The sequence below is a fragment of the Oryzias latipes genome, chromosome 22, assembly GCF_002234675.1.
Source record: "Oryzias latipes chromosome 22, ASM223467v1".
NCBI lineage: Eukaryota > Metazoa > Chordata > Actinopteri > Beloniformes > Adrianichthyidae > Oryzias > Oryzias latipes.
Genome location: NC_019880.2, coordinates 4,882,743 through 4,896,568, shown reverse-complemented (window position 1 = coordinate 4,896,568; position 13,826 = coordinate 4,882,743). Strand labels below are relative to the sequence as shown.

Here is a 13,826-nt window from a genome sequence, read left to right as displayed (position 1 = left end):
AGCGCGGGACAGCGGGCGCAGCCTGTTTACCATGCAGGAACTCACCTGCGAGGGCCTTGATGCGTGAGCGCTCGAAAAGCCTGGCAGAGCTGTTGTCGTTGTCTAGTTCCTCGTCGGAGAGCTCAAAGCGGGTGTTGATGCGGCTGTACTGCTGCGTGATCTCCACGTTGTCAAAATCTTTGGTGGAAGTCATGGCGGTGGCCAGCGTGGCGGGCAGGCGGGGGGACGGCAGCTGGCGTCCTCAAGCGTTGCTGAATGTCTGAAACAAACGTAAAAGATGAAATAACACAACGTTTAGGACAATTCTGCTTTCAAGGCAGCTGATGTTTGCTCAGACAAAGGACAGGAAATAATTTCTACCTTATTGTAAGGAAACAAAATGGCAAGACAAAATCAGATCTGGGGTCAAAATGCAACATTACATTAGTATCTGTCACTGAAGCAGAGTTATCCTGTAAATCCTGCAACAACAAACTCAAGAACCACATTTAAATGTGAATTTTTGAATCATTTTTCCATGAACTAAATCAAGGAATCACAAAAATGTCAGAGATTTCTCCTTTAGCTTTCACTGATCTCCAGAGACTTTAATGCTTTCGCCATATTTGCTGTTATTCCTAAATGCGTCTGTTGTTGACTGCTGAAGACCACCTGTGACTGCGGTGGAGTCCCACCCCAAAGAGATTTAATGCAGAATCTACGGAAATCACAAAAGAAACCTGCTTTGGGACGCTCCGGCGCCGCCCCGCCACCTCCCTCCATTTTGTGCATGTGCCTCCTCAGTCGAAACGTTCTTTGCGTGGAATGGCGGGTTGAAGTGTTTGAAGCGTAGCTGGTCAGATAGCTCTATCTGGCTGCAGCATAGCTCGCTTATCATGTCACACTGGGGGGGGGTGATCCCTTCTGCATGCAGAAGCCGCCGTCGTTTGAATATGGCGCCGAACAATATTGAAAATGTGGCGTGTGTTTGTGCACTTTCATTAAGGGAGCAACGTGAGATAAACACTACACAGTAATACAAAAAACACAAAGGATGACTAATTATACTCAGTACATTTAGTTTATAGTTTTAGATTTTGAAGTTATCAAATGTTTTTCTATGTAGAAATGTAATCATAACTTTATTTTTTACTTATTTATACTTATTTTGTTGATTTGTATTATTTTTGTGGCTCCATAAAAGTATTTTTGAACTTAACCAAGAATAATTTTGGTTCAAATTTCCCAAATTACAGATTTAGACATGTATTTGTTTTTAAAAACTGAAAAATTCCCACAAAGGCAAAAGCCTTCATCTGTTTTTTGAACATCAATATGGGTTTTACTCCCAAAAATAGGAGTTATTTGATTTATAAGCTCACTATTTAATATTAGTGTTTAATTATACTTTGTTTATGGAAATCAGTTTGAACATAAGGGGTTTAAACAGAATAAGAATTAAAGTTTTATCACTAATATTATAATTAATTAAATGATTTACTCACAGAAACAGAATTTTAGGTGAAAATTTCTTTAAAAAGTTTGATTCATACATAAGATGAATCGATTTGGAATTCTTCAAGTGACGATTCAAATCAAGTAACGGATTTTCCATTCAAATACAATTTTAGAATTCATATTGTTGTTTACGATAACTAATAATTATGCTTTAAATTTCATGAATCTAAGAAAGTTGAGGATATTAAACTGTTGATTTATTGAACATTGATCAAAACTGCAGCCTTGTTCTGCAAATTTAAAGGGAATCACCTACATTTTTTCAAACAATCAGATTTAAAACAAATAACAAATATATATGAACTAATTCTGACTGCAAAATATTTTTGCAAATCCTCAGTGATGTAGAAACTAAAACGTGTTCAGGCGTTGGGTTTTAAGCGAGTGGGGCATCTCTTCAATTGTTTTTTTTAGACACAAATCCTACTTTTTTTTTAAATATTAGTCTCATTTCCTAAAGTTGTGCAGCTGATGGTGAATTTAGCTCAAAAAATAGAAAAAAAGTAAACCATTCCAGCAGACTAAACTGTGTTTCTTTGCAGAGGCAGTTAAATTCATAGAATCACCACAGTGACTGTTTGTAAGGTGCATTCAGAGAAATGGCCCCCGGTGACGTGCTATGATGCCATCCTCCAGGTCTCCCTCCTCCTCCTCCTGCCCCGTATCAGCCCTCTGCAGAGGCCTGATATCACCGCTGGGACGCTCCACCCACCACTGGGGGGATATCCTTATCATCTCAGGCCAACCTGGCCAGGACTACGGCACAAACTCTGACAGTTTTCCACTAAAGTGCAGGACTCTCATCTTGTCTGAGGCCTGAGCTGGCAGACAGTAACTAGAGCAGACTGAGATCCATGCAGATGTGTCTTCATTTGGAGCTGAGCAGAAAAAACAGGGGAGCAAAGGAGTTCACTGAATGCTGTGGACGCTAAAAGTGTCCTCGTGTCCTTTTGTTGTGTCCTTGAGCAGCACATAGCAGCTCGCTAACAATAGGTCGGCCTGTCGGCTGCAGATCAGTATAAACTTCACATCGCATGGAGGAAAAAAAAAGTACATCGAACAGAGAAGAAGAGATGGTTCCCCTCCAGCAGCAGAAAACAACTTCCCAGAAATACATGATTAAACTTTATCCATCAAGTCTGGAACGACACAGCAGTTTGAGCTCCAAAAACTGTCCTAAATACAGAGGTTTACATAACAAACTTGAATTAAAACAGTAATCAGAAACTGATTTTCAAAGCTTCCTGTTTTAAGCTCAAAACCATCAAAAAGTAGCAGAAGTAATCCATTTATTATCCATTCATCCATTTATCCATTTATAATCCACTATTAGTCTATAGTAAAAGTGAGGCAGTACACTTGAAGTTTACTTTTTATATACCATCTATATTTTGTAAACTTAAATTATTCCAAGTGAGTCTGAAGAATTATTCTACTAGTATACTTCCTATACTGCATGTACATGATCTACAATATACTTTCTATACTTGTACTGAATAAACTGAAATTCAAGTGTAATACTTTTGCTAGTGTTATTAGCATCATCATAAACACATTCTGATCTGCAATGGTTTGGTACTTTCATTTGTTTATTGCTCTTTCATGCCTAATTTCTGTTGTCTTTTAAGTTTTTATCTAAAAAGCCACCAACATTTTGTTATGACAAATGAAGAAACTTCTCTACTTTTTTCTTATTGTTGTAGTATAGAATGTTAAAGCAGTATTCTTGTGGCTGTTCATTCCAAAAAAGGTTAACAATTTGGTCTGAAAGCCTCTTAAAAGTAAGAAAATTTCAGAATAAAAGTTTTATTTCTATTAACACAGGTATAGTGAAGTCTATCTTGCTTTTTGTAGGACACGTTTTTTTTGTTTTTGTTTGGATCTGTAAATCATGTAGACTTTTGCAGTAGGTTTAGGGGTTGTCATCTGGACTTAGTTTTAAAGTTAGAAGACGTTTCACCTCTTATCCAAGGGGCTTTGTCAATTCTGAATTAGCTGGTCGAAGAGCTGGTATATATGTGCTCATGGGGGAGGAGTCAGACCTGAAACTGGATGGTATTGTCAACGTAGCCTCCATGGTTTCAGGTCGTTTAGAGTCATTTGTCCTCAGCTGGGGGTTGGGGAGCCAGTGACTCCCTCCCCAACTGGTCATCTCTTTCAGCTGTTTACAAACCAGGTGGAACTGGTTTGGTTTGTTTAGGTTTCAAAACACTGCCGTAGATAGATGGAAGAATAAGCCTGAGACCGTCATTCTTATTAAGAGAAGGTTTATCCTTCTTGACAAAGATGGCTTTTTTCACTCCTCGCTCAAACCATCCTTTCTCTCTGGCTGGAATTCGTACTTCACCGTCCTCGAACGAGTGGTTTGTGGCCTTCAGGTGGAGATGCACTGCAGACTCAGGTCCACTTTGGTTGGCTCTGCGATCTGCGAAATGTCTTCTAACTTTAAAATCAAGTCCAGATGACAACCCCTAAACCTACTACAATGGAACCAACCTGGATGACTGAGAGTCTTCATAGACAAGTAATGTAGACCTAAAAATGTGTGGGGTTTTAAATTCACTGCTTGCTGCAAACATCAGTGAAGCACCTGATGTAAACTTCATAACAACTCAGATTCTTTTTTTTTTTGATCAGAACTCTGAGCTGCACACAATCAGATGAAGAAGATGAAATAAGAGATATTAGACAATGTGTGTTAGGCAAACTTTAGCAGCAACTGTAGAGGAGGAAGAGGAGGTCTGTGCACGTGTTTATTTTGGCACATTGAAACCAAAACAGAGCAAACACGTCATCCAATGCTTTTTAAGTAGTTCATTTAAAAACTGCAAATAAAAAATAATCGAATGAATAAAACGTGAAACCACTGACTTTAACAACAATATCATGACAGTGTGGTAGGACACAGAGTCGATGGTAAACTCCTGCAGGAGTGTGTTTACACTGAAGGTCCTGACATGCGCCACACTTGTCCTTTTAAGGGGACCGGACTGCAGCGCCGCTTTTGCCAAGACATTTTTTTTCCTTTGTGCCAAAAGTCAACAAACTTTTATCGGTTTTTTAGAAAATAAAAAAATCCAATAGGAGATGTTTCTTTAGAAAGAAAACATTTTTTTTTAAAAACGTTAAACTGGAATTTACTGTATCTTAGGCAAACATTCATGGTGGATGTGACAAGTTTTTAGTGGAAGAAAATAGAAAATAAAGTTACTCCATTTGACTCTAAAGTACTGAAAATATACTCATAAATAACTTACATTATATTCTTTACAGAGGTCATTCTTAGGTTAATACTTTGCTATTTAAATCCGTGTTGGTAAGGCAAGAACTTTTTTCCCCTTCATATCCCTCTATTAAAAACATTGTTTTATCAATAAAACAAACGAATAGAAAGGTTTGCGTTATTTTTGTTGGATAATTTTGTTTAGCAAAACTTTAGTTTATTTTGATTCAACTGGTGCTTTGGATAGACTTGTTAGTGCTCCAAACACATTAACTATTGTTTATAGTTTCTATAAATAATATTTATTGTTTCTACTCACCTGTTCAGGGCGTGTTTGACTTTGAGTCCAGGTTATCTTGAACTTTCTTCCTGCAAACAAACCGCTTTTAATCCCATTGAAGTGAGTGGGTCCTGGTCAGAGCGCGCGCGACTTCACCTGTCCTGCACGAGGGAAGGGGGGGGGGGGGGCAGAAGCGCCGCGCGCTCCGGACCCACCCTGCCTGGTTAAAAATAAAGAGCATGAGCATGCTCTGAGCGCGCGGACGGACATTCCTGACGAGAGCTGGTGACTCTAAATGGCAGAGGCACTTCACGAGGGCTCACCCACCCCCGCCCCGCCCCGCGCGCGGGCCTAATCGCGCGCGCGCACATCACCCACACGCCTTCCAAGCCCCTGACAGATGTGACACAGAGGACACCTGTCAAATAGTGAGACAGACATCTGCCACAAAAACGTTAAACAACTTCAAAAACTTTAAAATGTACTTTTATAGACTTTTAAATCCACAAAAACCAGTGGAAGCGGATAAAACGAATCAAGCAGACATCAACTTTTCAAATAATTATTTGAATCAAATAAAAAGAGCTTCGCATTTCACATAAAATCTTCAATAGTTTGTATTCTGCACTGGGGATTTAGTTTTATTCCTAATTGTTTTAACTCAGAGTAAACAGAACATAATGTTCTGGGCGAGGTCAAGATCTGCCACCCGTTGGACACTGGTGGAGTCATGTTTAATGATCAAATCCTAGTGTCTAAGATTCTTCCTTCCTTACAAGTTTTGTTGCTTTTAAGTAATTATTTCTAATAAATCCTTTCTAAAAAAGCAGTAAAAGATATTTTACAAAGAAAAATGACAGAAGTGAGACATTGTTCTGAACAAAGAATGTGTTTTTGCTTCACTTTTCCATATTTCAGGCTTTTCTTACACCATTTAAGATTTAACAAATCGGAAAAAAGTATGACCAATTAATGGTAGTGACTAAAAAGAAATTAAATTTTAATCTAAATTCATGAACTGCTATTTGTTGTTTGTGTCACATCTTATTTTATTGGTATATTTTTGTTCATTTTTTGCTGCCATACTGTTTTACATAACATATTCTCAATAATTACATTCAAATGGATCTTTCTTGATCCTGTTCATTCATAAAAACTCTAAACAAAGATTATTATTCTGCATTTTAGGACAGTTTTATCATTCTTACCTGGTCCCAACAAACCTTATAAGGTTTGAACTTCTGTTTTATTTTGAAACTCTTTGTGCTCTTTAAGCACATTAGATCTATGGTAAAAGCAATAAAATGTTGTCTTAACTCCCACCCTGACACTACACTTGATGATCAAAGTTTAACTTAGCAAAGCAAAGCTTTAAATCATGAACATAAGACAAAGGTAGAAAACAATAAATGAAAAAAAAAAAACATAAAAACCAATAAAATATGACACCTGGCACGTATTTTACTTCACTTTACTTTATTTGGTAAAAAAACAACAACACACTTTTAATCCCACTTTTTATCAGAAAATCAACATATTTTGCATTTTTAAACAAGCCAAAAAAACAAAAAAGTTCCTTCAAAAATTCTTCACAGATACTTAACAAAAAAAGTCCAACATTTAAAGCAAAATACATAAATATGACGTTTTACAAATATACAAGTTTAAAATAATATAAATAAAAACAAAATGTCGTTGAATTTCCTTATTGCACCCGTTTGTCTTTGGTTCAGTCCACACTACAGATTTTTGGAGCTTTAACATGTTTCAATCTTATGGCTTCATATAACATATGACCTGTTTTTAGGAGCTTTTCTGAATGTGATCAACTTCTATGGCTTAAACACGAAACGAAAAGAAAGAATCATTTGTTTTATTTGTAATATCAACAAACCTATAAAAAATTTGAACAGCTTTGTAAGGTAAAAGAGCTTTTCCAATGGAGCAGATGAAAGCGCCAAAGCTCAGGATGAAGCTCGTCACTCCAGCAGGAACCAGTGCGCTCTGGGATGGAGATCCTCTGGCACACATGTTGGCAGCAAAACTCTCCCTGCTGTGTTTCGTTGCAGCTTCAGGTTTTGCTGCCAAACGGTTTTTGGATTTTCTGCAATGCTGAGGTTCACGTTTGTGCTTCTTGCTGGGAGGAAGGCGCATTATCTCAGAGAGACTTTAGGGTGTGTTCATCTCACCTGTTCTTTGATTGATTTCCTATCAGAAAAGCTGCAATCTTCTTCTGATTTGTTACAAAATACTGCATGAGAATCACAGTTTTAGTTCCTACAATAGTGGAATGAGTTTTTCTGCATAAAGAAAAGTGATTATTTATCCTATTTGAGGAGACTTAACAAGGAATTTGCAAGTATTACCCCACATACATATGGTTTGTGTGTTTGGAGCGACTGGTTTTAAAACTTTAATTACAATTTTTAGAGTCTTAGGGCGTTTTGATGCCTTAAAGTGGTCTTAATCTAAAGCCAAATGGATGGAAACTTTGGTAAAACATAGCACTAAACACATTCATGTAGACAAATACATATCAAAATTGTATATTATAAAAATAGCTTCATACATAAAAAGTTTGACAGTGCTCTGAGATACTCAAGTGTGTAAAACATAGGTGAGACTCCTCGTTAGTCTAAGTGTCGACTGTTAATGTGCAGTTAGTTTACAAAGAGAGGAAAACATCCAGATCAGCGATGACGGCCGCCTGTCTCCTGGCAACAGAGCTCAGCAGCCGGCGAGGAAACGACGGCGATCCGAGGTCCAGCTGGGGAGGAGCAATCAAACAATAAAAGCGTTGACCCTTGATCAACAAAAAAAATGTTTGTAATCAGTCTTTTCCTGCAGACAAATAGCCAAGTCTGCATCCGCTGCTGCGACGATAAACACAGAAGCTAATTCAAGAGGCTCGGCTCAATAAAAGCAATTTCTTTAATAGAGGGAAGCCTGCCAATGATGAGCTGTGAAGTCATCATGCGCTCTTTCAGCAGAGCAGAGTCCGCCTCAGTCTTCATCACTTCCTGGCTCGTCTGAAATGGACACTAGGGCTGTAACGCGTTTCCGAAATATATTCACGAGCTGTTCCTGAGAAATGGAGTATTTGTGACGTCCAAGACGGCTGACTTGGAATTTCTATAATTACAGTGTTCAGTCTTCAGGAAATGTGATTATCGTTTCTAAAATTGTAGAACAGTGTTCAACCCAATGCGCCACTGTCACTGCAAGTACTTAAACCTTCAAAAGAAAGTGTCGGTGAAGGTTCTCATTTTCAAAGTAAAACTATGGAGTCTTTAATGTAGATTAAAAAAAAATGATGCTGCAGTTCAGTTTAAGGAAAAACATTCTAACAAAATTATTTTGGTTTAAAAAAGATGACAATTTGGCTATAAATGATAATGAATATGAAATTAAGAATATTACAAAAATCTGGTGATCAATTATGAGACTTAAATGACAAATGTTTATCTAAACTGTGGGAGTTTTTTGGTCTTTTTCCACTAAAGAGGGAAAAAAAGGGGTTTATAAAACACGTCTAGTGGAAGCCCAGTTGTGGGTTTAGATTTGAGGACTTTGAGTGTTTTCTAGTTGTTTTCCGAGTCATTTTTATTGAGGTGTTGCTGAGTCTTCATGAATGATGATGAAAAAACTGTGGCGACCATTATCACTATTTGCTGTTCATGATGCAACGCAACAGTGATGTTTGTTTTGCTCATTGGTGGAGTTAACCAGGAAGTTGACAGAAAAAGGTAGTTTAAAGTGACAAATATCATTTCTTTCTTCATAAAAATCTTAGTTTTTTTGTGTTTTGTTGATTCTGATCTCATGGTCGTAATGAAGATATAAGTTATGGTGTTTAAATACATAATATTTTATTTTCGTGCATCATTTGAACATATAGCAACCATTCAAATATAATATATTAAATTGTAATAAATTAAGCCTACACAATAAATTGCACATTTATCATAATCGCGATAAATCAAGCTGTGCTAAATACATGTCGCAGAAGTTGTTGAAAATTGCGATAAATAGGAACCTTAAATGAGCTAAAATAATCCTATGACAGCTTGAAGTATTTAACGAGTCAAATTAATCCCTTTATGCATTTGAAAAATCAGATGGAGCCCTTTTATGTTAGACTAGAGTCATTTGGAGTATAATTTAAGGTTTGTTGACTCGCGTTTAATTTCAACTGTTGTATGTTTATGGTTGTTATGCTAAGTGTTCATGTATTGCAATTATATCGTCATCGCAGTATTTATCACTAATATCGGGAATCGTGAGATTTCCTCATATCGTGCAGCCCTAGTAAGAATTAAGATTGGATCAGTAAAAGCTTGAGTTGTTAATCTGATCTCCACCTAAAGGTTTGGTCACATGGGGGCTCTGGGATTTTGGATTGGAGAGGAGCGGCTGCATCTTAAGGAGAGTGCAGGTTTTTGTTGCAGTTCCCTTAAGGGATGCCCTGAAAATGGAATGTACCATTGTTGTGTGTGGTAAGTGTATCGTGAAGTATTTGTGAGGACACCCCTGAAGCGCAGATCTTGTTGGGTGGGAACGCAGCACTACGTGTTGTGTAAATGTTTGCTATAACCGGTCGCCAGCAGCATGCCTGTAGAAAACAATGTGCATGAACATTTTTGCTCGACAGGTTCACCGAGCGGTCGACCACCATGCTTTTTCCTGCTGGCCACCTCTGTGCCCCTTACAGGGCTGCCAATTTTTTGCCCACAAGCATCCCGTATTCGCCAGCAAGGGCAACTGTGACTAAGGCTTAAGGAACAATCCACAGCCCCTAATGGACACTCCTGGTCCCTAATTTCTGCTGCACCTTCATGATGATAATTAATTAGTTCTACAGTCAAGTAAACCAATGATCCCACATTTCTGTGGAGAGGCAGACGATCTGTTTCTTGAAAAGATACCTGTAGAAGGTAAATGACTCTGGTTGCCTCCTTTCCGTTGCGTCTGAGTGGCTGCAGAAGCCAGCAGCTGGGCATCATCTCCCCCCGAATGGCGTCAACGCTGGGACGAGGCAGAGACTCGTCAAACACAGACCGCATTGCCAGAATGCAGAGGCCACCCTGAGGCAGAAACAGAAAGAGCATCAATAAAACAGGCAGAGAAGCGTTTGATCAGCCAGCAGGCAGCTCCACCCGGCCACTGATAACCAACAGCTGAGACGGTTTACTTCACAGCCGCTGCCTCCGGGTCAGAGATGTTTACGCTCCGTGATCTGTCAGCGAGACCGGAGCCTCAGTAGCATGTTGTGGGTGTTTTGGGGGTGAAAAAGCCCAATTGTCTGCTGTGAAATTGCTGCTGCTCGCCCAATGAACACACACACACACACACGAGTGCAAACGCTCCCCCGGCACTAGACAGACTGCTGACCTGTTTGGACTCGGTGCTGATGCAGCAGAAGTCCCGCGGCTGGCTGAGGTGACAGGTGGATGGATCTGTTAAGATGTAAACTACACAGAAATCCAAATGAGACGATGTTAGCCAGGAAAAAAATAAAAGACTGACAGTAAGTCAAGACGTTTTTGTGTAATTTCAATATTAAAAAAAAACGTTTAAAAGTATATTATTCACAGAATAAAAAGATGTAAAAACTTTTTTTGAGAACTTTTCATTCTAATAAAGTCTACTTGGCAGTAAAAATAAAATCATTTTACGTGGTCCAATCCAAATACATATGAAGTTAAGCCTACAAACAAACACAGACCTCAAAATGCAAAAATCCTTAGGAGGTAAAACTTTTGTAAAGTTCTGGATCATTTCTGCTAGAAAACTGCATAAAAAGGAGGCAGAAACCTCCGCTCACCCAGCTGAGTGCTGTCCTCTAGTGGTCGAGTCCAAACAGAACGGACCGACTGATTATACAAGTGGCTCTTAGACATCTGGCAGATTACGCCCCACAGACTGTTCAGGGTCCGGTCCAGGTCTCCTGCCCCCAGAAAGCCGTGGACAGATGGACTGGAGGAGGGCTTGTAGAATGCCTGAACTGCTCTCTCCTCTCCCTGGTACCTGGAGGAACAGAGACTGGCTGTTGGGAAGCTTTTTTTTTTATGAAGCAGTCAATCCAGAAATTCTTGTGCTCTGGGATTGCTGAGGATTGGAGATACAGTCAGGAGAAAAGTCACCTCCAGCCTCCTGCTGCTTTGCCCATCATCAGGTTGCCTAAATCTCCTGAAGAAGCTAGTTGGACCTTTTGAGAAGAAAATGTCGTGAGACGGAGAAGTTCATATCTTCATAAAATATGTAAAGACATAAATGGCACAGGGTTTTAGTCTTCTGTTACCTCAGCAAAGGCTTGGCTGAGCAGTTGACAGGTGATGTCCTGATGGGCTGTGAAAAGGTTGTGGGAGGAGCTTTGGGCAGTTAGGAGTGGAGGTGATGGAGACGAGGTCATCAGAGGCTCGAAGTCGCCAACAGACGGCTCGCGTTGCAGATCTGATATATAAAAAATAAAGTCTCGGTGAGGACAACGCGGAGGTGGTGAAAGAGAAACACGCAATTATGTGAAAACAACTGAGAAAAACACACAAATGTTTCCCACAAATAAGCCATTTATTATGTAAATATGACACGTGTTTCTTTAACAGTATTTTACTGTCAAATACTGGATAGTTTTTAGTGTTTGATACCCTGAGATGACAGCCAGGCTCGGTGTGTCTTTACACTCTGAGGGCTGCAAATGAGAGGCCTCGTCTTCATCTGCTCTTCATCCTGAATCCCTGCAATCTAAATAAAAAGACAAAATAATCACCATATGAACGTTACTGATTTACAGGAAAGCAATAAACACATCAGCCTAAAAGATAATTCACTAAAAAAGTGTAAAGTCTTTCAGCAGACAGGTCAAATCTTCCCTACGCAGCACAAACCTGTCCTGGCAGCGCCGCTGTCCTGCAGGGTCGTGGTTGTCCGGCGTTGCCGCTGTTGTACCCCGACGTCGGTCCAGAGGACAGACTCAGACTGGATCCAGTGCACAGAGTGCTGCAGCTGATTCTCGTCCGATGCCTGAAGTCCTCCTGCTGAGAATACACAGTTGATGGCTTCCAGCCAACCTAATGTATTTATTCAACATCACATATTTATTTTAAACCACTTTACACTCTACTGCCTACAATCAATAGAGTCTCAGAGGGAAAACGATAGATTAATGAACTGTTTTTTCTTTGTCTAGAAGCACCCAGATCTGTTATTGACACAGCGACTCTCTTCAGCGTGAGTATAAATCAAACTCCTTAATGATGTAATATTACAGTTTAAATACTATCTCATGAATTATATTCTAATTTGCAAATGTCCTCACTAATTGAGGCTTTGTTATACTTTAAATAGAGCTGCTACAAAGCATTTGTTCTCAGATCTTTCAACTAAAACAAAATTTAGCTTGCCTTTTTTTTAATCACAGAAAATCATTTCCAGTTTTTTTTTTTTTAGGTATTACTAAGAAGAGCTTAATTAGACATTAAATAATGAAAAGAGAAAGGTTTGACATGTTTTTTTGGATCATTCTGCTTTGTGTGAACTCAATTTATCACAGTAATGCACAGGGTTAAAAAATAAAAGTACTTTAGATTCAAAACTTTTAATTATTTGCACTTGGCTTGGTTAGTATTTTAATTCAAAGTTAATATCTTTTAAACTTAATTTAAAAAAAATAAGAAAAATTTTTTGTTCTTATTATAATAACTTTAGAATCAATAATTACAAGTTCTTGGATTATTCCCGTGTATGCTGGTAAATAACAGTCTTCTGTAATTAGACAAACTCAGACAAATCTCATATTTATTAACACTTTTCTTGTGAACTATCAGTAAAAAGGACAGGAGGTGACATCACATCCTATGTCCCAATTCCCTTCACTACTCCCTAACCCTAAAAGATTATGGAGTGTAGGACTATCTAGTTCCCTGGATTCGAACACAATTCAGACACGTGCTATTTTTATTTTAAAAGCAAATATTAAATCAATCCCTTGCAAAAGTAAAAAAAAAAATTCTAATAAATACGAAAATTTTATGAAGCTCATTTATGACTCCACTGTTTTCTGATAATGAAAACTTGGATTATTTATAAAAAATATGAATAATTCAGACACAACCCAAGACTTTAAAAATAAACAAAGAAAATAAGCAGCACTAGGAGGTATTTGTAGAATGCTCAGCTGAGAATTCACCTGTTAATCAGAGATAAGAGGCTTGTAACATTGATGCCAAATATTTCAAATCTAAAATTTGAAGATCATTGTACCATGTGGAATAAAAAAAATCCAGCCACAGAGCAGAGAACAGCTTCTGAAAGCATTTTGTCATCAGGGCAGCTAAAGGTTTGTTTGGAAAACTGACCTTTATCTCCTGCTGGAGCCTCTTCTTTTCCATCTCCGTCCTCTCTTTCAGTCGCTCTCGAGCTCTTGCAATCTCAGTCCTGGCTTCTTCCCGAGCTCGACCATAATCTCGCAACAGAAGTTCGATGTCTGTTGGACACTGTCCGTCTGGCTTGGAACGACCCGATGATCTGCGGTGCAAATCCTTTTTTATGGCATTTTTGCATCCTCCATGCACACGTACGGGTTGACGGCGTCTGACCTGCTGCTGTCTTTGCGCTGATCGTTGGATGGGGAAACTGCTTCAGGAGAGCAGCTCTGATGTTTGCTGGGACTCAAACTGCGAGCTCTGCGAAAAGTCTGGAGGCGCTCCTCCCTCTGCTGCCTCGTACCCTCAATACTCCGCCGATGCCTGAGAAGAAAAAAAAAACATCAAGCGATGACATTTTACAAAAAACAGCACACTGAAACATAAAAAAAGGCCTTAATGA

General features: G+C 38.8%; 2 protein-coding genes across 5 annotated transcripts in view; both read right to left on the bottom strand.

Moving 5' to 3' along the window:
• The window catches only part of LOC101175117 (spectrin beta chain, erythrocytic), a 45,985-nt gene extending 40,778 nt beyond the window's left edge, over positions 1–5,207 (bottom strand). Inside the window, exons 1-2 of the mRNA XM_011490164.3 lie at positions 5,040–5,207; positions 46–259 (exon numbers count right to left, since the gene is read on the bottom strand). Coding sequence (XP_011488466.1) covers positions 46–193 — 148 coding nt within the window. The 5' untranslated portion in view covers positions 194–259; positions 5,040–5,207. The remainder of the gene's footprint in view (positions 1–45; positions 260–5,039) is intronic.
• Positions 5,208–6,457: 1,250 nt separating this feature from the next.
• The window catches only part of stard9 (StAR related lipid transfer domain containing 9), a 37,901-nt gene continuing 30,532 nt past the window's right edge, over positions 6,458–13,826 (bottom strand). For 3 of the 4 annotated variants that reach the window (XM_023951904.1, XM_023951907.1, XM_023951906.1), the window contains 10 exons: positions 13,598–13,747; positions 13,358–13,526; positions 11,888–12,037; positions 11,648–11,744; positions 11,302–11,453; positions 11,144–11,208; positions 10,825–11,027; positions 10,392–10,471; positions 9,926–10,084; positions 6,458–7,767 (listed from right to left, as the gene is read on the bottom strand). In XM_023951904.1, coding sequence (XP_023807672.1) covers positions 7,666–7,767; positions 9,926–10,084; positions 10,392–10,471; positions 10,825–11,027; positions 11,144–11,208; positions 11,302–11,453; positions 11,648–11,744; positions 11,888–12,037; positions 13,358–13,526; positions 13,598–13,747 — 1,327 coding nt within the window. In that variant the 3' untranslated portion in view covers positions 6,458–7,665. The remainder of the gene's footprint in view (positions 7,768–9,925; positions 10,085–10,391; positions 10,472–10,824; positions 11,028–11,143; positions 11,209–11,301; positions 11,454–11,647; positions 11,745–11,887; positions 12,038–13,357; positions 13,527–13,597; positions 13,748–13,826) is intronic. The other variant, XM_023951905.1, reaches the window with a different exon arrangement.